Below are 24,769 nucleotides of genomic sequence, written 5' to 3'. Positions count from 1 at the left end.
GACCATTCCATAAAACTCAGATTATGTTATGGTCTGTGGTTTTGAATAGTCTACCAATGCAACCAACATTTTTGACACAACTGTACGGATATAAGAGGATGGGCAGATATAAACTTCCCTTTACACAAAATACACAGACAGTGACAGATATCTGCTTAGCCACTGGCATTGTCTCACTCTCAAAGAGAAATCTGTGGTCTTCAACCTGGGACACAAAGTTCAACATTTTATATCATGTCCATATTTTAAATCCAGTCTCACTGAAACTGCTGCTGACATAGATGCGAAACTACATTTCATTGCCATCTGTTAGACCTGTCAGTACAGAGGTCCGGTATATATTAAATGCTAATGGTGGACCTGCAACACTTATTGTGCCGCCCACTTAAGTAGGTTTTTTAAACATGCCTCAGGCATGCCATTGCAGCCTGTGTTTGCAGTTTAAGCTGCTATTTTGACCTGACAAAATAAACCATTTACAAGGCTAATCCTTGATTTTTAACACATACAAGTCACTCCTAGGGAGCGCCGGAGGCAGCCCATAGGACAGGGTCCTGTTTTTAAAAAAAAGTTGGGCATGTTCTTTTAACTTTTACATGTTTTGGTTGTGAAACATCTCAAATTCCTTTTTCACTAATGCAAGGTCTGCCTGTCCTAAAGGATATGATATAGTTAACTAATTACAGTTAATTTGTGATAACATTTAATTGGGAGCAGGTAGGAATGTTGAGTTTGGTATGTAAAGAATTGCAATTTAAAACCTGCTTCAATGGTAAAGTCCGACATCTAAGTAACAATTCTAGAATTGCCACTTTTAGAAAGTTAAGACAAATTTGCTTAAGCACCTCAGCAAAGCAACAAAATGAGTCCGAGAAAATAATGCCCCTTCACAAAAAACATACAAAAATGGCCTCTTTCTTTTGGAAAGTCTGAAAGCAGGCATAATACCTTGGGGCTTACAGGTCAGAAATGTATTGGTGATATTTACGAACGATCCAGAGTACAAAAAAGGCTTTAGCTGTGTCAGTACTAAATGCAGCCTGTACAAGATGGTGCAAACCATTGAAACAGCGCAACACATTTGCATGAAAGAACTAATTTTAAATCAGCTAAACTTGAGAAAGACATTAGAAACGTTTAACCTGGAGTCGTTTTATCCATACTTAAAAGAGGACTTTTACACAAAAGCAGAATCTAGAAGGGCTCTGTTAGAATATCAAGGCCACTCTAGGAACATGTTCCAGACATTCTCTGAAACATCCTCTCCGGAGCCTACAAGAGAATCTGATTCAGACGAAGGTCCATCAAATCGAAAGCAATCAAGGTAAAATTATTTTTAGAGAAAGGCCAACCTCAAAAGAAAGTTTGCTTCAAACCTCAGCCTTGGAAAATGCGCACACAGTGCCAATTTTACAAAACATAATCATTGTGAATCTATTGGACAAACAACTTTCAAAAGAAGAAGAACAAGTCCTTCAATTTGGGTTGAAATTAGTACCAACATCTCGTTTAGACTTCACCAGACTGAAGACGAAAGTGATTGAATTCTTCTGCAAAATAAGACTTAAGGCATTCTTTTCCTCCAGGGAGACATCACCTATTGAACCATCAGGTTTGGCAAATAAGTACAGCTTCATCCCACCAGCCCATACCATCCCTAGAGAAAGGTTTGCATTTGAGTAGGGCGTCCTCTCTTCTATTCAACAAATTGAGAAGAGAAAATCCAGGAGGAAAAACAACTTGACCAGTGTACAACACAGAGCGATACAAACCTTGAAGGAAGACAACTATATAGTCATTAAACAGGCCGATAAAGGGGGAGCTGTGGTTGTGTGGCCAAAAACAAAGGACATAAGCAGGTCAACAACCTTTCATGCTACAGTCCGACCCAAAAGGGTCCTTCACGTGAACGTGTGGAATAAATAAGCCAAATAGTTGGACTTTGAACAACGGATTGTCGGGCGAAGATGTTTGAATTTTTGATTAAGAAACATACAAGGACTCCAGTCATTTACGTACTCCCAAAAATCCTTAAGCAATTACCTGAACCCCCGGGGAGACCAATAGTATCGGGGTGTGACTGGATACTGGATCGCATCTCTAAATACGTGGACACATTCCTCAAAGAGTTTTTACCTTTTGTATCTGCGAGACACCATGGACTTTATTAATAAAGCCGAAGATACCCTTTATGACCAATCGCAGCAATGGCTTGTCTCCTTTGATGTGGTTTCACTGTACACCCAGATTCCGCAAGATGAAGCACTGAAAGCAATGGAATTCTTTTTAGAAGCCAAAACACAACCACACATAGTTCCCACGAGTTTCATCCTACAACTAGCTGAAGTGCCACTCAAGAAAAACTTCTTCAGGTTTGAGGAGACATTCTACTGGCAAATCAAAGGGACAGCTATGGGTTGTCCCTTTGCTCCAGAGATGACCGTACTTTATATGGCTAGGTACGAGGACAAATTTATCTATAACAACCACCCTTTCAAGAAGACTCTTGTGCAATGGTATCAAAACATTGATGATGGTGGTGCCTCTGGAGTGGTACCGAGTCAGAATTAAACAACTTCCTCTAGTGGCTCAACCATGACATCCAGACATCCAATTCACCTTAACTAAGAGCTGAACAACTTTAGCTTTTTTAGACATGGAGGTCTTTCCCCATCAGAACAAACTGGCTACTACGCTTCACAAAAAGGTAACAGGCAAGAATGCCATTCTGCACTGTCGCAGTTTCCACCCCAAAAACTGCTGAAACATGCATTCAAACCGGCATGGTGTACACCAAAAGAGTCTTTGCTCATCAAAAAAGTGAAACCCAAGATGGGGAAGTTGGTGTGTGTTTCGACGTATGGACCACTAATGAATGCATTCCGGTCAATTATACAAAACAATTGGCACCTTATACAGAATTGGGATTGATGTCCCTCTCTTCACTATGAAGAAGAATATGAGCATTAGGCAAAGAACTGTAAGAGCAGACTTAATCCCTTCCAGTAGAAAAAAAAGACCTCAGAACACCGTTTAATATGAAGCCGTTGACGGGCCACCATAAATGTGGTACCTGCACGAATTGTAGTAACACGATAGTGGTACTGACTTTATACACAACAATATTAAGTGGACAAGGAAACAGTTCTCCAACTGCAAGACAAAAAACGTCATTTATGCAATTGTTTGTCCCTGCCCAAGAATTTACTTTGGTAAAACTACACAAAAGATTTGTCAATTTGTAGAGCAGCACCGATCAAGGATAAAAAATAAAGTTGTAACAGCACCCTTGGTGAACCACTTCATTGACTCCAATCACCACAAACATGAGTTTAAATGGACTGTGCTATCTGTCATCAAACATCATCAAGAGGGGGTGACACTGAGGCTTCACTGTTAAGAACAGAAACCTACATGATAGCTCATTTCGACAGCACCACCAAAGGACTGAATGAACTGTCAGAAATGGGTAGATGTTAAAACAGTTCCAGTCCTGGTTTTGAATTTCCTGTTTGCACCATGATTCATACATTCAAAAAGGAGCTACAGAGAGAAAAGAAAACCAGGTCGCCCTCCACTCAAAAATCATCAAAACACCAAAACCTGGTTTCTAAGGCGCCCCTTTTTAGATTCAATACTTTAAAAACGTGTGCGAAGTACTATAATTTTCTAAATTTTATACACTCCTCTTCTTTCTTTTTTATAAGGTAGTCGCAAAACGTTTTCCGCCTTTCATTAAAACCTAGTTTTTTACAAACCTCTGTACTGGGGTGAATGTATGACATCGTTCTGCATTCTGTCCATCAACTGTTGTTTTTGTATTGTTTGTTACATATCATTATTTCATCACCAAATCTGTATGTTTTTGTTTTATTTGTTTCCTTAATATGTATAATTTGTTCTTGACTAAAATGTATCCGCACTTACCTGACATATAATTATATGTGGAGTAAAGTGCATAGAATGAAGTAGCAAATCAATTATTCAAGCCTATAACAATTGAATTGATGGCATTTAGTGTGTTAAATTGGTTTAGCAGCATTGGAATGTGACGGCTTGGACACCTTTTTTCTTAGTTTACTACAGTCCCATCCAGCTGCCTATGGCCAAACCCTTTGTTGCTATTACACTTTTCGAAAGTTGGCATTTTCTTGTCCTAACCATTTGGTCCCTGCAATCTTGCCCTGGGTCAAATGACCAGATGTAGCTGGCAGTTTATCTTTGAATATTACTTCCAGACAGTGAGATAAAGAGGAACAGTAGCTGGCAGGATGGGCCATTTCTGACCTGATGAGGGGGAGAAGCTGTCACCTAACTGACAAACTCCCAGCAGCTACCTAAACAATAAAGTATTAAAAAAAACCATGACAAAACAAATCAAGAATTACCAAAAAGCTGTTGGACAACACCAGACCTACTGACTTTTTTAATGGTTTTTTAAATTATGAAGTAATGCCCGACTGATTTTACACATGGATTGTTTCTTTCTGAGCCTACATTTCTGGCTCATCTCACATGGATAGTGTTGTCTCTGGACCATGGTATTTGATTATGCCGGCACATCAACTTCTTCATTCACTTTCAATTAAGCATTTAGCTTGAAACAGGAACGGTGACCCAGACTTCAAACATCTTTTTGGGCAATGTGACCCCCATAGGCATCTACTTCCCACCAGGTTTATGCCTCCCTTGTTCAAACCACCCCTAGCCTGTAGAGCAATAACTACTTTTTTCTTTGTGAATTCAGTTCATTTATATGTGAGCAGAGCTTATAAATATCTCTGTAACATTGCCTTTTGATGGTTCAATACAAGTTATCACCAACTCTTGTCTACACTATTGTTTTTTTTAACCAACACAGTGTTTTAAATTTTGCAATTGCCAATCAAGAAATGGAAGAAAGGATTACTCTGCCCCGAAGCTTGTTGCTGGGGTTCCCGTTTTTGCTAAATTCAAAGTGATAAAAATCATATCATGAGAAAGACAATAGCCTTAAGCTGGCTCATCTGCATCAGTGTTAGGTGGTTAGGTGCTAATCGTGATGGTGTAAGATTATAGCACAACACACATATGTTGACATACATTCACTAAAAAAAATGGAATGCTTAGCTTTAAGTAGGTAAGATTACTCAGTGAGCCAAGTTGCTGTTATCTATGGGTCAGAGGGTACAGCTCTGGCAAAGCCACCTGAGCCTTCCCTTCTACAGAGATTGGCAAATTGAGTAGCATTAACTTTGCTAATACTAAAACTTGTTATTTACAGCACTTAGAAAGGGCTGGGATGCATTATAAAGTGCTTCATAAAAATATATTAGGACAAATGTATTACTTTCGGGAAAGGAGAGATGGATGCAATAATATAACCCAAGTAGGGCCGTATTTAACTGTAGGAAGATGATCATCCAATACAAATAGACTGCCAATCCCAAGCTCCCTGTGGGAACATCCTCGTAGACTGCATTATGAACTGCAAAGCTGTGGATCTATTAGCTGGCAGCAAACTACCTCAGTCCTGAGCCTTCTTTCTCTGTTGGTGGTGCATGGCTTCTTCATTACTTTCCTCTGGCTCTTGCCTTCTCTTTTGCACACACATTAAATGACCATTTGAAAACGTGTAGTGATCCTTGCGCACAGCTGGGTGGTGGCAACAGGGGAGGATGGTTTAAACATTGTAGACATGCAGAATGGGGGTCAACAGAGGCAAACACCTTATATCCTGTGCACTATCTGTGAGGCCTCTCCTCAGGCAACATGCAAACATGAAGAGTAATAATTAAAATGTGAAGCAAAGGTTTCCCTGCCTTCATGCCGGCTACTGAAGGTGGCCAAATCAAAATAAGCATTGGCAAAGCCAATTAATCTAATTTGCATTTACCCATCCGTCCGTTGAATTTTTTGCAGTTGTCATTTCAATCACATAGTACTCTGCTAAGATGACCTTTAATTATTTTTAACCATGCTTTGCTAAGATTTCAACACGTGATCTACTGTTTACACACATATTGTAAATTCTATTGATATCGTAAGTCCAATGCAATACTAGTGCAATAGTAGTCTTGTGGCAATTATTATTATTGGTCTCAAATCCATGCACCAAACAAAACTAAACTTGGGTAAAGTTTCAGGGATACCTACCAGACGGAAAGACCTCAGAACGGACAATCCCTGCACATTGGCAAGTCCCAGCTCCACCAAACTGAGTGTGACGATGATGCTATCAAAGATGTTCCAGCCTGTCTGAAAGTAGTAGTAAGGATCCAAAGCAATGATCTTGAAAACCATTTCAGCTGCGAAGATTCCTGTAAAGACCTGCCAAAAGCAAGCAGACATAAGATAGTAGGAGATATAGATATATATTAGGGTCAATTTAGGTGAAGTGAAAATATCTCAACTGTGAATAAGATTCACGTCTTCACGTTTTTGTGCTTGCACAATACTTTAATATGGTTTGGTTCGGTATAAAGAAAACTTCAACTTTTCAAGTGAAGCAGACGTGATAGCAGTTTATTTGCTTTTTAAAAGTTTTAAGGCATATAAACACTATTCATAGCACACCATAGAACAAAAGTGACAACATTCATGTTGTTCTCAGCATTATATATGTAGCTGGGCTACCAACTTTTCGAGTAGTTCCTCTTTGTCTCATTGCAAAAAGCGATGGGTCTAGGCAACCGCAAGCTGGCCAAAGTCTTAAGTCACATTGAACATAGGCCCTGAGAGCTGAGTGTCCTCCTACCTCGAAAACAAAAATCCAACTACACCATTGAATTGGTAATTTAATAAATATAACCAAGAGTTGTTGAATATATTTCTAGCTGGTCACAAACCTGAGACACAATAATCTGTAGTCAGGTCTCCTGTATAAGATAGCCGTGCCTCTCACAGTGAAAATAGATTTTGAGGCCTTGCCACTGTAGGGACATGGTGTGATTCATTTTCTACGTGTCCCTCTTTTAAATACCATCAACCTACCTTGTGGGTCTACAAGGCTTTTGCCGTGGTGACTTATTAATATTTAAAACAGGGAACGTTGGCCATCAAAAAATAGCTATTTGGACACGTCACACTGCAGGTTTTACACTACTACAGTCAGATCACAATTGAAGGACGTAGTCAAGCAACATCTGCAGTTGCATGCAGAGGTAAACCTAAAAAAAATCACTAAATTAATCTTTCCTTAACCCTGGGTGGCTCGGCACAAAAAGCAGTCAGGCTTAACCTAAAGGCTACATGTAAAGTATTTATACAACACACAAACAGTAATAAAGTGAAAACACAACACAAGAAAAATCCCAAACCAATAACATATTTGACATATTTGACACAAAAATGACAAATATCCATCAGTAGAACCAGAGTTATTAATTTTTAGATTGTTAAGTGAAACCAGCGCCTAAAAGATCAAGGCACCAACAGCAAACATCTAGTTGTGCAAGACCGGGTCAAAGTCTAAAGGTGAAGGCTGACCACGATGGAGCGTGGTTCAGATACAAGCAGTAGATTGGGCCAGCTCAGTGCTTACCTTTGGACTTAAAAACATTTCTGAAGAAAAATGTCTGAAAAGGTAAAGTTCAGCAAGGCAAGGTTGCAGTAGGTGTCTGAGGAGGGAGCGCTGTTGTCGAATGGCCTTAGATAGAAGCTGTGGTGAAGATTTCTACACTTAAACTTAGTTGCTGTAATAGAAGTCGAAAAACTTCAGGGGGACAAGGCAGAAGGCTGTAACCAAAGACAGTTTCACAAGGTCAGTCATCTCTTTGACGAAGGACAACTGAAAGAGATAGGCTGCGGTGGAGAAGAACATAGTGGGAGAAGCTGCAAAGTCAATACGACCAGCGATGTGTCTCGGTGGATAGGCAAGCAGGTTGGTCCCAGTCTCCTCCTGGTTGCCTGAGCACTTTTTGGCCAAATGTTGTCTAAATTCCTCAGTTTAAGATATTGTCCATCAGGGCACCTTAAGCACCACAACCAAGGGTCCGGGAGGGTTGGGACACCTCTTGGGGATTCAGGACCCACCCAGGATGGGTCAAGATGTGAGGTCAATATGGTGGGAGCCTGTTTTTGTCCCTGTGGCTCTGAACAGAAGGCCAGCAAACTAGCCCTTGGAGTCACTTCTGGTAGTCATGGGAGCATGTGTAGAAGCAAGGCTTAACAGCAGGACTCGCCTCTGAGGGTTCAAGGCAAGCTGCAGATAGTAAAGCAGTCCTTCGAGGTACAGCGCAGTCTGGAAGAGTACTCAGCAGGTCACAGCAGCAGGCAATCCTCTGAGACTCCTTCCGTAGGTCCAGCAGTGAACTTGAGAGTGGATCTGAAGTCTTTTTTTTAAACCCTTGTGCCCTTCTTTTGGAAGTTGGGAGATGTTTCTGAAAAGGTACTTTTGAATAACTTGGAATTTACTGACTCCCCTGCCTGGCTCTAAGGTGGCTGCACAAATGATACATCGTTGTTAGGCCTTTCGTATGATACTTGCTCAAGGAGATGCATGCATGTTAGACCTGGCATTTTTGGTGTGCTCTTACCCCTCCTGTTTCCTGAATTAATTTGTGATGGCATTTGTACTTTATCATTGCTAACCAACTGGTGCTAAAGTGTTTTTTAACTCTTCTAAAAACAAGGTAAAATTGACCTACACCTGATTGACACATTTAATGTACTTGTGTGTCCCTAGTATATGGTAGTACAAAAACCTATTGCCACGCCTAATCCTTCAGTTTTAACACATGTATGTCACCCCCCACTGTAGGCCCTAAAGGCCCGTGAGGTAGGGTGCATTGTATTGAAAAAGTAGGACATGCGAGGGCATGTCTTCTTAAGTTTTACATGCCCTGGTAGTGAAAAACTCCTAATTTTGTTTTTAACTATTGTAAGGCCTAGCTCTCACTTGAGTAACATTGGGTTACCTTATTACATACTTTTGATTGGGAGCAAGTAGGAATATTCGGACTCAAACTATAATGTCAAATTCTCTTTAAGGGTAAACTAAGATTTTAAGTCAGACCTCAGAAAATGCCACTTTTGGAAAGTTGGCATTTTCTTGCCCTAACCTTTTTGGGCCTTTGCCAGTGTCCTGGGTAACATGATTCTGAATTGCTCTGCTATTGGGAATTGTGTATTCCTCACAGAGAGTGAGACAAAAAGGATCTAGGTGTTGTCAGGGGGGCCATCCTGGCAGGAAGGCTGAGGACGGAGCTGTTCCCTGCCCCTCTTAGACTTCTAAGGGCTTGCCTCCAGCACACACAAAAGAACCAGACACTAGCCATTTGTCACTCAAGAGTTCTTAGAGCCTTGGCAGGGGAAGGGGAAACTGTTCCAGGATTAGATGTGGGGGTGGCATAGGAAATTCCCCCAATTCAAAAACTGGTACCAGGTATACATTTTGGACCTTCAAAAAACCTCTTCAATACACTCCTGGACCTGTGAAAGACTTCAGAAGGACTTACGTGTTCCTCTGAGGAGTGCCATGCTGCTTAAGGTCACCTTTGTTCCCCAGACGACTAACCTACAGCTAGAGGCCTGTCTTGCTCCCCAGAGGACTGTCTTGCTGCTTGAAGGCCTACTTCAATGCTTCAAGGACAATTGGACCATCTCCTTGAACCCTGGACCACCAAATGTGACTCCAGTGGCTAGTTGGCTGGTCTGCTCTGTGAGTTACAGGGACATAAGATGGGCAAGAAGGCTGGCGGTATGTTGACACACTACGCACATTTCGGCGGAGATACCTTCTTCAGGAAACGGTCACTACATTCAATAATTCTTCAAGCAAATTCTAGCGCATGGTACTCTGACTAGCCTTTTATTTTGTATGCGGCATCCAGTGGTGGGGAAAGCCTACCGTATAAGTTGGTCTGGACGTTAATTGATTTTCGCTTCAGGGTGCCTCAACATATGCAATATCGATGGAATAGAAAATAAACGGTTCATATATACTAATGCAGGACTGGTATTTAAAATGCTGCAAATCCTTGAGCTTAGAAGGAAGACTGCATGTTGCTGCAGGTACTCTATAATTACGACCACATCTCGTCTTTCTTGCCCATCTCAACCATTCACTTTGTGGACCTTTTCTTCAATTATGTTATGGCCTAATGAATAAAATAATAATTATTTAAATCCATAAGGGAAAAATAAAAGAAAAAGAATGTAAATAAGTCATATTGTAAATGTTCCATTTTCTACATACACTTCAATATAGGACACTGTATAAAATGATATTGCTGCTTTCACTCTATGAATTATTTAGTACCGTCTGATTTGTGAACATTTCTATAATAAACTATATATTTTGTAATAAATAACGAAAGAGTTATGCATGTTATATTGATACATTGTAAATATATAGTGTTAATTTGGTTTGCCTGCACATATGCTATTATTTAACCTTGCCTAGGCTCTTTCACACTTTAGCGTTTTCTCTTTGTTACTGTTTGTATCTAAGTTAACCCTGACTGCTTTTGTGCCTAGCTACCAGAGGGTTAAGCACATGCTAAGTTGACAACTTTTGTGGTTTACCCTGACAAGGATTGTGGTTGTTGCTGGAATAGGGTTTTCACCCCACTAAACCAACAACCCAATTTCTTACAGTGTCCAAGTAGACTTAATGAGCAAATACCTCTCAGCATTTTAAACAATTAAGACAGGGCGCTGAAGATGTTTTATAGCTAGTGAAATTCTTGAGTGATGAAGTATTTCTTTTGAGGCATGTAGAGCTTGATGTTCCATTATCTTCAGATTGTCCTTGACAAACAAGAGACAGGATTCCTCCTACATTTGGATTATATTTTCAAATAATCCCAAAAGTAGCCCTGGAGTGCTCATGCAATATGCAGTGATGTAGAGTTTCTGCCATATGGAAAATTCTTCCTGAAGAATTCAAATGCAAATGAACATTTTCATCTTTAACGTTTTGTGCTTTTAACTTGAGAGCATATTGTTTGAGTGGACAGCCCCTTTCCCATGAACCCTTATTAAATTTAGACTGTGTATATTCCATGGGAAACAATGTCTGCATGGGGTCTGTGAAAAGGTTTGTGGTTGTTCACCTACTATTTCAACTATGACAGCCATGGTGTCATGGATAGCCCACAAACATGCACTCTTGTGAAAAATGTATATATTACCAATACATTTCTCTTAATTGTGATTTTATTTAAGCGTGTTTGAAAATGTCCTATGGCAAAAATGTGTGCAATTAAGTCTAGCTGGGTGCTGGGATGCAAAAATCCTCTGAATGGTGAAAGAGGTGTACCCATGCCTCGAGTGCCCAACTGTATGGCGGTCTGAAACCCTATTGCTGATTTTTTTTATCATAGACGAACATGAATCATGAGTGTGCCCCATGATTTAGACCTGCCACATGGACTGTGGTCTTGTTGGACCAGGAGGGACGCCCAAAGCACTACCCTCATAGTAGCGGAAGGCTACTGTCTTCCCCAGGAGTTAAACGGCGCAAATGTAGCAGCATACTGTGTAGTGATCAGTAGTAGTGAAAATGTCCTGTTTACTCTCTGTCACTGTAAAAAATGTAAATTGTAAATTGATACTTGTATAGCGCACTACTCACCTGCAAGGGTCTCAAGGCGCTTGTACGAATACCACTGTGGAACCCATCCTGGCTTTCCCTGTGAGGCGTCCACTCCTGGGCACCCCCAAGGTGGAGGCCAGGCATCCTTAGCGTTGTGGGGGCCGTTGTGAAGATTAAGCAAGTTATTGCCCAGAGTTTCAGAGTGGGACTCCATGATTGGAATAGGCACCAAGGCGAGAATTATCAGGTCCGTGGAATTTTGAGCCTAAGACCCGCCGAGGCGGGGAATTGAACCCTGGTCCCAGGCTAGACCTCTGCATCAGAGTCTGCCGCTCTAACCATTGAGCCACACTTCTCCACTCCACTGTAGTGAGGCCTATAGGCGCACTCAGCTTTTTAAAAAAGTTCAGCTGCAGTGTGTTTAACTCACCCCTGGCCTACATCAGGTTGATGTGGAAGTGTGATTGTGATCAAAATGTGGTGGGTGCATGTGTGCTCAAAGGGAATACACTACACCTAGAGGGTAGTGTGGTACAGTGCGCACATGGTTAATATGTGTGTGCTTTAAAATAACGCACTGATGCAGTAGAGAGAAACTACAGTACTGAACAGTATGTGCACACTGGGTGTGTGTGCTGCATGTGGGAATGTTGGTGGTAGCAAAATACATGAGGACAGCAGTACTAGGCAATGAGTGTGCTGTGAATGTACCCCAAGTGCATGAGTACCTGCACTAGTACATAACATGGAGAGCCGTGGGTTCCATTTTGGAAAGGCCAAGCCTGCCTGGTGAAAACATGAGGAGTACAGGAATCCAAAACAACAGTTGAGGAAGTGTAGAGGTAATGATAGAATCACCCTCCTGACTGAACTATATAAACAACAAGATTCTATCAATGTGCAATGGTGAATAATTTTGTGATGATAGTCTATCTAATAAGTGAAGAAAGCTCTCTCTTGAGATGACAAGACGAGGGCACTATGTGCTTTTAAAATACCCCTCACACACTAAGAACCCCTTAGTGTCATGCTTCATCATGGGGGTCTTCCCGTCCGTCTACGGGGCGGGGCGTGCTGCGACCTACGAGCTACGTGGGAGCACTATTTTGTGTGACGATAGGCTATGTGTGGTGCAGTGTGGGTGATATCAGTGAAGTGTAGTGAACCTATATATGTCAATGCAAAATTAAAAATTCCCTGGCTAGTAGAAAAAATACAATTTATTAACTTCTCTGGCTGGGAACATTAAAAAGGGGGTTTTGTTGGTAGAGCAAATTGCTTGCTACCTCGTCAACATGTTTCGTAAGCAGTCCCCTACTGCTTACTCATCAGGACCTCTGATGGTCCCTACAGAAAAAATATTCTCAATTATGAATTCTAAAGGGTATGCCTAAAGTCCTATAACTAAGTAGCAAAAATAGGCTGCTGGAGACGCTGAAGCGGAGATGTCCAGTTCGTCAACTGGGACCAGGAAACTGTTTTGACCAGGGTGGGACTCAATAGCATCTTGTGGATCGCCCCCATGGAACCTTGTTGGAGGAAGGAGACCAACCCCCACCCTCCGCAGAGAAAGAAAAGAGTTTCAATGTGTCTGCTGGAGCCAAAGCACCTCACCCATCTGACCTCTGCAGGAAGCTTGGTGCGGGAAAGAGAGCACACTCGAGTCAGGTTCCTCGGCATGTGACCACGGGCGGCCCAACTCAGCTGATCCAGAGCAGGACATGCTGCACCACCACAGGGAACATTGCCACCAGAGTGGATAATCTGAGAACTGGGCCTTAGGGCCCCGGGGGACGTACCCCGATTGGTGCTGCTAAGCCTAGACTCTTAAAACTGAATTTAGTTGCCGAGTTCAAGCAAAGAACTCTTGAGTACGGCCTATTAGTTTACATTACCTGGATGGGGCCATCAGTAAATGGGGAATAACACCGAACCTGTTACACCTGAGATGGGAGGACATGGAGTGGCCTGACAACTACTAGAGTCTCAAACTCAAGGGAGATGTGTTATTGCTTTTTTAATGTTGTTTGCCTTTGCATGTGTAGACTTAGAATAAGAATACTTCTTTTCATATAAAATCAAGTATTTGACTGGACATTGATTTATTGCTGCTTTGCCAGCATGTTGAGTTATGAGTCATGTTCACTGATCTGTATATGTGCTTCCCTGAGGGAGCCTTGACTGCTTAAGCTATACTACTCAGCTGAGAGCCACGTGCAGAAGGGAGCGCCTGACCAAGTTGAGTGGGATCCATACTAGGGTGGGCCCCAGGACATTAGGGTAAAAGGCCTCAACCACCTTGGTTGGGCCCAGTAACTCCTGTATGCCCCGTGTCCCCTGGAATGTGGTTCTGACACCTGGGCATGTGCACAGCTTTAAGAATAAGGGCTAAGAATTGAGAGACCTAATACCACACATTCATTTTGCATTCATTTAAACATTTTGCATTAATCTGTAGTGGTGGTCTCTTTCACCTAGACTTCACTTCTTATTGGAATACTAAAAATGTGTTCCCAGAAAGCAGCCTGTTAGTTCTCTGTCTGTTACCGATATTTAGCTCATTTGCACTTTAAAAATAAATAAATCAGTAAGATATACCTCCCATTGAAAAGCTTTCAAAAGTTGACTTTGTCTACACAGGAAGTTAGTGTCAATGGCAGAGAGATGCATAGTATATGAGAAGCCAACGGACTTTGGTGTCATACAGATTATGGTTCAATTATACATTATGCACATACTTTAATGCTTTCAATTTTGAAGACGTACATATAAATTGTTAAGTGCAAATAAGCTACAACTGCCATATACCCTCAATACCTCCTCAATACTAGTTTTCTTTTCATATATGTTGTAAATTTGCATTTGCAGGACATTCACCCCAGAGTTTTGCCTTCTTTTGCTGAACACGTTTTTCGTTAGCCATAAAACTCTTTGCTCCAGTAACCAGTGGTAAAGTGCTTGTTCCCTCCCTTCCAAACATGGTACAATTGTCGTATCCCTAATTAGCACATTGAATTTACTTCTAGGTCCCTAGTATATGGTGCTACATATAGCCAGAGCCTGTAAATTGAATGCTACTACTGGGCTGCAGCAATCATTGTGTCACCCACTAATATAGGACTTTACAACATATCTCCAGACCTGCTGTTGCAGCCAGAGAGTGCATTTTTAAAGCTGAAGTTTAAAGCTGGCAACCTTTTGCCAGGCATAAACCTTCCTTATTAATACTTCTAGGTTACCTGATGGTAAGTCCTAAATGCCCATAGGGCAGGGTGCAAGGTATTCAAATAGTAGGACATGTACAATGTATGTTTTACATGTTCTGGCAGTGGTAAATTGAAAATTCAACTTAACAGTCAAGTTAGACTTTGTATTACTATTTTGGAAATTACACTTTTATAAAGGTGTTATTTCCCGGCCTAAAACAAAAGGATTTCCTGCCAGTGTTCAGCTGTTACCTGGCCCCTGATGCCCCGGTGGTAAGATGTATATTGCTCCCATAAAGTGGGCAAAGGGTCTTGGGAGTAGGGGGGGAGATTACATCCTTGACAGAATGGCCTGAGGAGATGTACAAAGGCCCTTCCTGAGCATCAAAGGCAGCCCATCTTGTCACTGGCAGATGAGGCTCACACCTAACCCTGCCTCCTCTTTGTTTCAGTCAGGCTAGTACCAGGCCCAGTGAGGTAGATGAACTGACCAGAACTGGTTTAAAGGGGTGGACTAAAACCTGACATGCCTACTTACACGCTAGTACTTAGCATAAAAGTGGACCTGTCTTCAGAACACTTTTGGACCTGTAGAAAATCCGAAGAAGAACTGCCCTGCTGTCTAAAGAACCTGAAAGAAGACTGGACCTGATTGTCTTGAACCCAAGACTGCTGAAGTCACTCCAAGGGTCTGCAGGCTGACCTACTGTTTGAGCAACAAGGACACGACAAGCCATCAGAGGCCTCTCTCCCCAAAACTTCCCAACTGACCAGTTCCAACTGGATCTGCCATGGGCACTGCTTCTGGCCTCTGTTGGAGTGAGCCCTAACCCATACGTGGTGTCCCCAGGTCTTAGACCACTCACTGGTGTTAAGAGTGTACTCCTCCTGTCCAAACCGAAGAAACTGGGACTTTGAAACTTTTTGGCAACTTTATTGTCTGGAGAGTTAATGGAGACAGTGATCGCTGTTAAAACTGCAGCCGTTGGCACTGAATCACCGGTTCGCCTCAGCTTGCTGGCTGGAGAGCTGACTTCCAGAGAACGTTCAAAGTTTCATTGGGACCATCGCCGAGCCAAGCAGTAACCTGTTGACGTCAAGACCTTCCAGGGCACAAACTGTGGACTTTGCCTGCTTGGGGCATTCCAGCCTTCATCAGCGACAACACTGGTACCTCGCTCTTCAGCCGCCTGCATCATTGTTGCACCGATAATTTGTCAATGACTACTTTTTCTCTATCACTAGTATGAAGGTAAACTTTACACTGGAACGAAACTGGTATCTGTATTCGACCTGCATTCCATTGCGGTCGGCCTTAACTCTTTACATTGACACAATGAAGCTCGATTAGATGGCAGTGGTTGGCATTTTGTACTTTTTGGTGCTATTTTTAATTTAAACTTAAATAATTTATATCTCTGGTTCAACTTATTGGATTTTTGTCATTTTTGCAGCATTTTATTTATCACAATGTACACACTTGTTCTAAATTGGTTTGGGATTTTTCTTATACCTTCACTTCATTACTGCATAAAAAATGTACACATTGCTACCAAGTTAGGCCTAACTGCTTTGTGCCAAGCTAGGTAAGAAAGGGTTAAGCCCAGTAATACTTAATGACTTTAGTGGTTCACGCTGACCAAGATTGTGATCATTATTTGAGGTGGGTTTTCACCACCTCTCAAATAATACTCCCATTTCTTCCCTAATGCATTTTGAAATTCAGTATGCTTTGATGTAGATGTTCAGTAGAATACATACAAAACACTTAATATTCTTAAGAACACTTGTGCGCCTGCCCGGCATAGCAATAAATGCACATTTCCATTAGAAATTCAAATAATCAAATGAAAAAAGATCCTGTTCATATTGAGTTGTAATCACCTTTGTTATTTTTAAATCATTACTGTCTCTTGTGGAAAGGTTTTTCGGATGAGAGAGAAGCATGAAACCTAAGCACAGTAAAATAATAGAATATGATTCCGCAAAGCAGGGCATTCCCACTATTTTACATGAACCCATGCACGGTTCTCTGAGAGTTTTCTAGTAGCATCAGTGGTCATGTAACCTTCCTGCTTACCCTCTCTGGATCTTAAAGGGTATTTCTAGTCAATCAAAATAACTATTTACTAATCCTGTCTTAAATTGCATGGGGTATTTTTAATTTCCCCCAAAATATTCCAGGACTGGAGTTAGGATAATAAATAAACCCCATGGCCTATATAGAGTTAAGCTACACTGTACCAGATATTCTGGGACTAGAGTCAGAATAGTAAATGTAACCTCCCATTGTCCGCCATGCCCACTGCTGTTTTAAAAGTTTTTATCTTATAGACGTCCTAGTTCTACATAAATGCAGTGATGGGGATGCCCACAGCTCAGTTCAGGGGCACATTTAAGCCCATCTTTCTGCCCTTACAGGCACAATAACATTAGCAGGTTTCAGCCGCGGTCCCTGCAGCTAACAGTGGTGGGGCAGTAGGCCCGTGTAAGGGGGGATTTCGAGGGACAAAGCAGAGAAAAAATTCAATAAATATTTAATTTTCCCTCTGTATCGTCCCACGAAATCCCCCTTTACACGGCCCACCACCCCACTGCTGTTACCTGCACGGACCTTGGTTGCCAGGTTTTGTTAGGGATTGCCTACCTCTGCTATCTCGTTTATTAAGCTTTAAGGAAATTCAATATAGAAAAAAAGATGATTAAGTTGAATTTGTACCAGATTTCCAACATTCAGCACATGTTCAAATTGCGTCGTCATTGGGTAGTGCTCCATAGCCATGAAGAGAGTGTTGAGGACGATGCAGATTGTGATGCCCAAATCAACGAATGGATCCATGACCACGAACCTCACCATCCCTTTGAACCTCACGTACATTGGACAGCAGTCCCAGATCAAAAACTTGTTTGCAAACTTGTACCACCAGGGCGGACACTTCTTTTGGGCGTCCTCTAGCTCTGCTGCTCAGGAGAAAAAAAAGCATACAAAGAATTGAGCACACATTATCTTTTTTTCAGAATGACTGTTAGGATATGTCACAAAAACATTAATTGTCTAGTGTAATTAATTTCAGTGTTTTTAATTCAAATCTTGACTCTACTTTTTTCATTTATAAACTTGTAAGCGTGTTGAGATTGGTTTCAGTCTTTTTAGGTCTTGCGGTCTGTTGTTTACCTGCTGTTGCATATACGAGTGCGCTTAGGTCAGCCGAATGACTCTGTTCTCAATGTTGGGTCCCCGCTCTTCATTCAATGGCTTTCCTCCCCATATTCTTGTATTGTCCTGCCCAGGAGCATTTCACATACAGTATTCTGATTAAATGAAGTGTTCTTCAATACCTAACTTGAGGGGACTTTTTTAACTGGGAGTGGAAGTCTTTCCTTGGTGTATTCCCTTGTCCATTTGTTCCTCAAGGCATCCCTGCCCCACAACAATTTCTGGTCTATCTCTCCCAGACTCCATCTACTCCACCCTTATACTTCCATTATAGAACGATCCCACTCCAATATGCTCTCTGTTTCTATCCTCTCCATCTTCTCTGTATTCAGGGTCTCCCAGCTCAACTCCCCATACCGCTACCTGTTTTCAATTTTTTATTTTTAATTGATTTATGCCTTTGCAAATTTCTACTGATACACTCCCAACCTCTTTTCTTGCTTTCTTTTTCACTTTTAATTCACATTTCTTATTTTTTTTTTTACTTTATTTTTTTTTAAGTTCTTGGGGTCATTGAAACAACACATACACGCATAAACTTTGCAATGTTAACCTATAACAAAATTTACGAAAAACATTTTTGCTCTTCATGCTGTTATTCAAAAATGTATCAAAATATGATCTCCAAATGTTATCAAACTTTCTCACCCCTCCTATTCGTTGTGCATAAAGTAATTCACTCTTCCTAACTTTCTTCATTTTTTGAAACCATTCCGGAAACAAGGGAACCTGTATTGACCGCCAATTCTATAATATCTAGCCACTGCCATTGCTATATACATCAATTTTATCAAATGGTCTGCAAGTTTAAGATCAGGTTCATAACCAGACAACAATAATCTAACATTGCATGTAATCCTAATCTTATAATACGTTCGAAAATAATAGAAAATCTCATTCCAAAATGGCTTAATTTTACTGCAATTACAATTATGTGAGACCAATTGGCAGGAGCGACTTGTAGACATCTAAAACAGTTGGCTGAAGTAGTAGTATACATTTTAGCAATGACCACCGGAGTACGATATAAAAGCCATTTGCTAAAAAATAACATTCTACGCCAATTGGCGCCTCTCAATATACTAAAATTTAATTTATTGATAGTCTTCCAGGTGTTAAGGGATAGTACATGGTTCTCTTGTTCCTGCCATTTTTTAATTGCTTTTAAGCTCAGATCCACTTCCCTACTCTGTGCTAAGCACCGTTTCCATTACCTGGGTTTCCTAGCCCGTACAGTCAGGAAAAGATCGTTCCATAGCTGAGTGGGGGTACTAATGGATCTTGGGTCCAATTGCGTCAAAGTTTTATGAATCAAACTATAACAAAAAATTGTCCTGGATTAAACGTGACATCTCTCCCTGAGTTATCCACATTCCATCCCTTAAAAAATCTGCTAATATATTGAACCCAGCACGTTCTCAATTTACAATCATTTCTGACCCAACTTTAATCCCTGTAATACCGAAAACATTACCTAAAGGGGTCATTAAATTAAATTGCGGGAGAGAGTATCTTTTAAGCATGGCATCCAGTCTTTTAAACAGCCAATTCATAGTCTTATATCGAACAAGTTTAGGTGAATTAAGTACCTGGAGGGGGGAGGGAATGTGTACCTCACAACAAATTTGATCAAAAAAGAAATTAATAAATATATCCTGCCCATGAATTTCAGTTTTAAATCTATCCAAATATTGTGATAAGTAAGCATTGTAGTAGTCTTTAAGATTTGGTAGCGAAAGACCCCCCTGCTCTGTATCTGCATAGAGAGTACCTATTGAAATGCGAGGAGTTTTTTTGCACCACACAAAGCCTGAAAACAGAGATTCTACCTTTGAAAAAAAAGTGCCGGGCAAAAAGCAAGGAATGGTGGAAAATAAAAAATTAAAAAGCGGAAGTACGGGCATTTTAATCAGCGCAACCCGGCATTCACATTTCTTATATGACCATTGAGCATGATGAAATGGAAATTTGAATTATGCCAAAGTGACTATCAGAACACATGCATGCATAAGTGACCATATTGGAATTCCTTTGCTTTCACATAAACCTTTTCCAAGATGGGCTTTCAGGCATCCACATGCGTGCTCATGTGTTATGCCACATTAGAAACAATTTTGGCATTAGGTTATCCAATAGCTCGTGCTGCTGCTGGCAAATCCTATTGACTTTGTCAATGCTTACTAACAAAACTTATGAGTTTATGGATGTTCACAAACTCCACTCTGACCCTTTCCAAAAATGGTAATGGTTTTATATTTGTTCCAGCAAACGATTGGATTAGATTGCTTTCTTGGGTGGGATGGATAACATAATTGTTTCAAACTTCAGGAGAGAGAGCAAACGGGTAATGGGGTTCCAAAAGTGCATAAAATAGAAATGAAAACATGGCCAGACAGTGAACTGTCTTTCCTCATAGTGGGGGTGCACTGTGCACACTTCTAGGCGTTGGGGAAATAGCAAATGTCAGATGACATTACCAGTTGAATATCTGGAAGCTTGGAACTGACAAAGTCTTCCAGGTATTGTGCTGGAAATGCATATGAATTCCAAAAACTCGTAAATATACACCTGTGTGAAGGAGATTGCTGCATTCATGAAGATTTACAAGTTTTCTTTTGTCAGTCAGGTCCCTTGCAGTTGTGGCTTGCACACTGGCTCGTATGATCCTTACCCAATGACGGCAGGTGAACCCAGTGTGGCGATGTGCAAATTTCTGACTTGAAATGAGGTGAGTGAGGAAGCAAAGTGAGCAAACTTGACATCTTTCAGAAACTTTCAGGGAAATGTGTTCCCTGAGAGACGTTTGAAACAATGTAGGTCCAAACGGTACTTAATATAAATAATTTGTACAATAATTAGGTAATAATTTAGAGCTTTTTGAAAGGATAATGAACAAATAATAATATAATGTTGTTTGTGATGTCTTTTCTTCCCCTAAGTTGTTTGAGCCTCAGCCATGCCAAGAAAACGTTCAAAAACAGCGGCAAAACGGGGGATTTTTCAGCACAATTTCCCCGAAATTTGTCGGTAGAACTGTATATTTTACATGCAATGTCAAATGGACAATAATTTTTAAAAGCTTATATATTATTATTTTACCATTCTACCCTTTCCAATGAGATTCTAGGTTGTATGTTATAATCTAATTGGTGGCGTTAACATTCAAAATGTATACAAATGTATCAATCACAGCATCAACAAGCATACAGTTTACAGCAATCTTACCATGTGACGCCCCAGTCAGATATAGTGATAATCTCAGAGAAAGCTTTAATGATACAGATGATAGAATGCCTCCACACAAGTCATACATTACAAGTCATAGCAATAACCGCCCCTCTAATTCCTATTAATCAGAATCAGCAATAAGCCTTCCAAATCAGAAAGAATTACCCTTCAGTTATGAGCTTTAAACGTATTCCTGAAATGTCTGCATTTTAAATGAAGCATCAGCTAGTCGTATTGTGCAAATAAACACAGTTTGTTAAAAAATGTTTCATTTTGGATAAATACACTCAATCTCATAAAGAAGTTTGCAGTTTACATAAATAAAACATTTTGGAATGAAATTCCAGATTTTAATAGTTGTAAATGCATGCTTGCTCCAAACATAGGCTTGCCATTTTCACCTAGAACTAATATGTTTACTCTCATACAAGGACAAATTCTGACTTTCATAACCATTTATTGCCAACATTAGAATCAAATAAGGATTTCTGTAGTTTGTCAGTGTACTGCTCCATTGTTGTATTTGCGGTAGCCGCCTTATGCCAAGAATGATCATAACATGCCACAGGTGGGCACATCACTGACACCATGTTATGATTCTAGACCAGCAAGAGAACAGCTATGAACGGAAACTAGAGCCCAAATATTTGAGAGAGCGCAAAACTGTGTTAGAAATTGTAGGGGTGCATCATATTCACAAGTAATCCGCACCCGCATATATAGAGGTTTATAATCATGTTTGAATATGACACCGAGCTATGAAACCATGTACCAGAATTTACATAGCTATAACGTAAAGTGTTTTTTTTAAATACTAATGTCATGTTAACTTAGAAATGCATTGTAGTGTAATACTAATCCTGTTAAAGGATGCTCAAATAGGCATTGCTGTATTTGAATGCATGTTTAGAAATTTACTATTGTATCCATGTAACGACATAGAAGTGTTTAAGTTAGAGAATGTATTCCTTTTCTATAATGATGTAGTCCTAATGAACGAAAATGTTTGCCAATGTTGGGGGGTGACATCTCGAAATGTGCAGAGGCCCAGGTGGGGAGGAAGGCTGTGTAGGCCAAACTAGGAATGTTTCACATCACATTAAATCATGGAAATGCTTTTCCTGGAAGGTTGTTTTAGAGAATTAATTGCAAGTAGCATGGTACTGCGAATCGATTTATGTGTGTTCCTTTGCAGGTGCAAGGTTAACTAGAGATAGTAGAGAAGGGCCCATTGTATATGAGCGTTAGGATGTTAGTTCTAGACATGGAGGAGTGGCTGCTGAATTTTAGGTAAGCAACTTCAAGAGGAGACGATTTTGGGACCCAAGGCCGTTTTACGAAGAACAAGGATGAAGATGTCGTAATGAAGATACTTTGAAAATTAATACCTTGAGGGGGGCGTCCCTCGGGGCGTGTCGCCCTTATTGTGGATTTTGTATTAGGGACAGCACCTCGGCAAGAGATCAGAACAGATGCGCACGAGGGCGAAGAAAGATGCTGGGTAGGCAGAAAGCTTTGCTATGCGAGATGCGTTCTTAGGCTAAATCTGAACGAAGTGAGTGAACTTCCTTGGAAGTCACCACGGCTGACACCTTTGTTAGGAGGGAACCTGCGATGTAGGGATGTCATTTAGTATAGTGTAGGGACAGATTTATCTGGATGTATTTCTTCTTTTCTTCAATGTCTACCAAGACCCAGATTATAGCAATTCTTGCAAGTCTAGTGGTTTTGGAAATCATACTTGTTTTGTTTCTTAGTCGTCTGAGCCTTTTCCGTGGGATTATGTTTGTATTAGTACCCGTATATCTCCTGAATCTTTTACTGAGATGTTTATATACACAACTGCTTTTGGCTTTATAATAAATCTTCAAACTTGACTTATTGTCAGTGGTTCTTTGGGGAGTACAATGGGAATAGTTCAAACTGATGCCATTCTGTTGTAAGAGATTGCCTTCTACACTCTATGACAAGTAAAAAGATCTAGTCGACCTGTGGCGGGATTCTAGAATTTTTACTACGATTCTAGAGCGAAAATCCCACCTTAGCAGTTGGTAGCAGAGTAGGATGGTTTGCCACCAAACAAGGACTCTAAGTAGCTTTTATGGGAGTTAGTTGGAGGACATTGGGAATACAGAAAGGTATTCTGAAAGTCTAATCGTGTTGTGAAAATGAACTTGAACGATTTTGAAAATTTTACTTTGAACTCGTTGAACATTTCTAAAGACTGTAAAGACTGTTGCACTATACTTGAGGTTAACTCATGTGATGGAACAGGAACAATTCTTACTCATGTATATATGACTGTGGTGTTTAGACTTTCACTAAGATATATAGGAATCAGGGACCACACACTATTAATGTCGGTTGATTCCTTTTACAGTGTCACAAGCATCAAGTAGAAACAAGACTCATCTTCCACAACCAGTGTAGTCACAAAGCTTGAGGTAGATTTCTTACTACAGGAAGATGATTTTCAAAGGTGCTCATCTCTAGTATTTATTGAGTTCTAGGATTAACAAGTTTCCCATTAGAGCATAAAAAGTTGGCTCCACAGAGATACAGCTAAGGTAAATGTATTCATGGTCCAGTTAGATGCAGAACCTTCATTGGACGATATGAAGATATCTGTTATTGCTTTTAGATATCTGCTTCTGCCTGCAGACACCAGTGCCCTGCAGCAGGAATGTCTCGTAAAGGTGCTGTCGAGTGTTTCTGTCTTATTTATTATTTCAAAAGCATGTCTCCAAATTGGCTTCTTCTTGCTTTTTCTTTTAAAATAGCCTTCAAAAACTTCTTACTTTTGTTCCTAGAAAAAAATGGAGGACCATAATACATGCATTTATCATGTTTTTAGTTTGTATACTGTAAATTTCTCTTCTTCCTAGGCCTCCTTAAAATCAATTCCACTGGCTTCAAACCATACAAACCATGCAAAACAACGCAGGGCTTAGTAGGAACAAATCAATTTCTCAGCCTCTGCTAGAACTTCATTGATTATCTGTAAACAAGTGATGCATCTTCAAAATCCCTCTGCTTCTGCTACCAGGCTCTCTCTGATGAAGGCTCAAACAAACAAAGAGATCTGTGCCTTCTTGCATGTTGCATGCTGAGGTCGCATCTGGCAATCTTTTGAGCTGGGAAAATCTAATTTTGGAAGCCTATCCATTAGCTGCTCACTATTTCACTCTAGAATAAACCACCACCTTTTCTACACTCCATGTTTTACTACCTATTTTTCATAAGGCACCTGAAAACCATTTTATTTCAAATCTTAAATTCGGATTTTTTGTTCTGCTCTTGTGTATACCACCAGCACAACCAGAAGGGTAGCAGCCGGCTGTACAAAATTATCGATCATTCATTTTCTTATGCCTTTCTCTTTTCTCTTTCACCTGTTTTTACTACTGATCATCAAGGTCTGAGGGATGATTCAGGCATGCCAGCCATCAGTCAGATTTACTGTCAAAGGCCACTGTTTGCAAGTGTGGCATACTTCATCACTGGGTTCCCCATAAAGCAATAGACATGTCCTCTGGGGTTCTGGGTTTCTACTCATTGGTTCAGCTATTGCTCCGTGGTGAGGATTGTTGATCTCATGTG

At 40.6% G+C, this 24,769-nt stretch overlaps 1 protein-coding gene across 1 annotated transcript in view; it reads right to left on the bottom strand.

Moving 5' to 3' along the window:
- The window catches only part of SCN4A (sodium voltage-gated channel alpha subunit 4), a 1,232,571-nt gene that overhangs the window by 390,026 nt on the left and 817,776 nt on the right, over positions 1 to 24,769 (bottom strand). The window contains exons 13-14 of the mRNA XM_086923780.1: positions 17,444 to 17,685; positions 6,136 to 6,309 (exon numbers count right to left, since the gene is read on the bottom strand). Of these exons, the coding sequence (XP_086779906.1) occupies positions 6,136 to 6,309; positions 17,444 to 17,685 (416 nt within the window). The remainder of the gene's footprint in view (positions 1 to 6,135; positions 6,310 to 17,443; positions 17,686 to 24,769) is intronic.

The sequence above is a fragment of the Lissotriton vulgaris genome, chromosome 5, assembly GCF_964263255.1.
Source record: "Lissotriton vulgaris chromosome 5, aLisVul1.2, whole genome shotgun sequence".
In the NCBI taxonomy this organism is placed as follows: Eukaryota; Metazoa; Chordata; class Amphibia; order Caudata; family Salamandridae; genus Lissotriton; species Lissotriton vulgaris.
The sequence above is the reverse complement of the archived record's forward strand: the minus strand, read 5'-3'. Positions and strand labels throughout refer to the sequence as shown.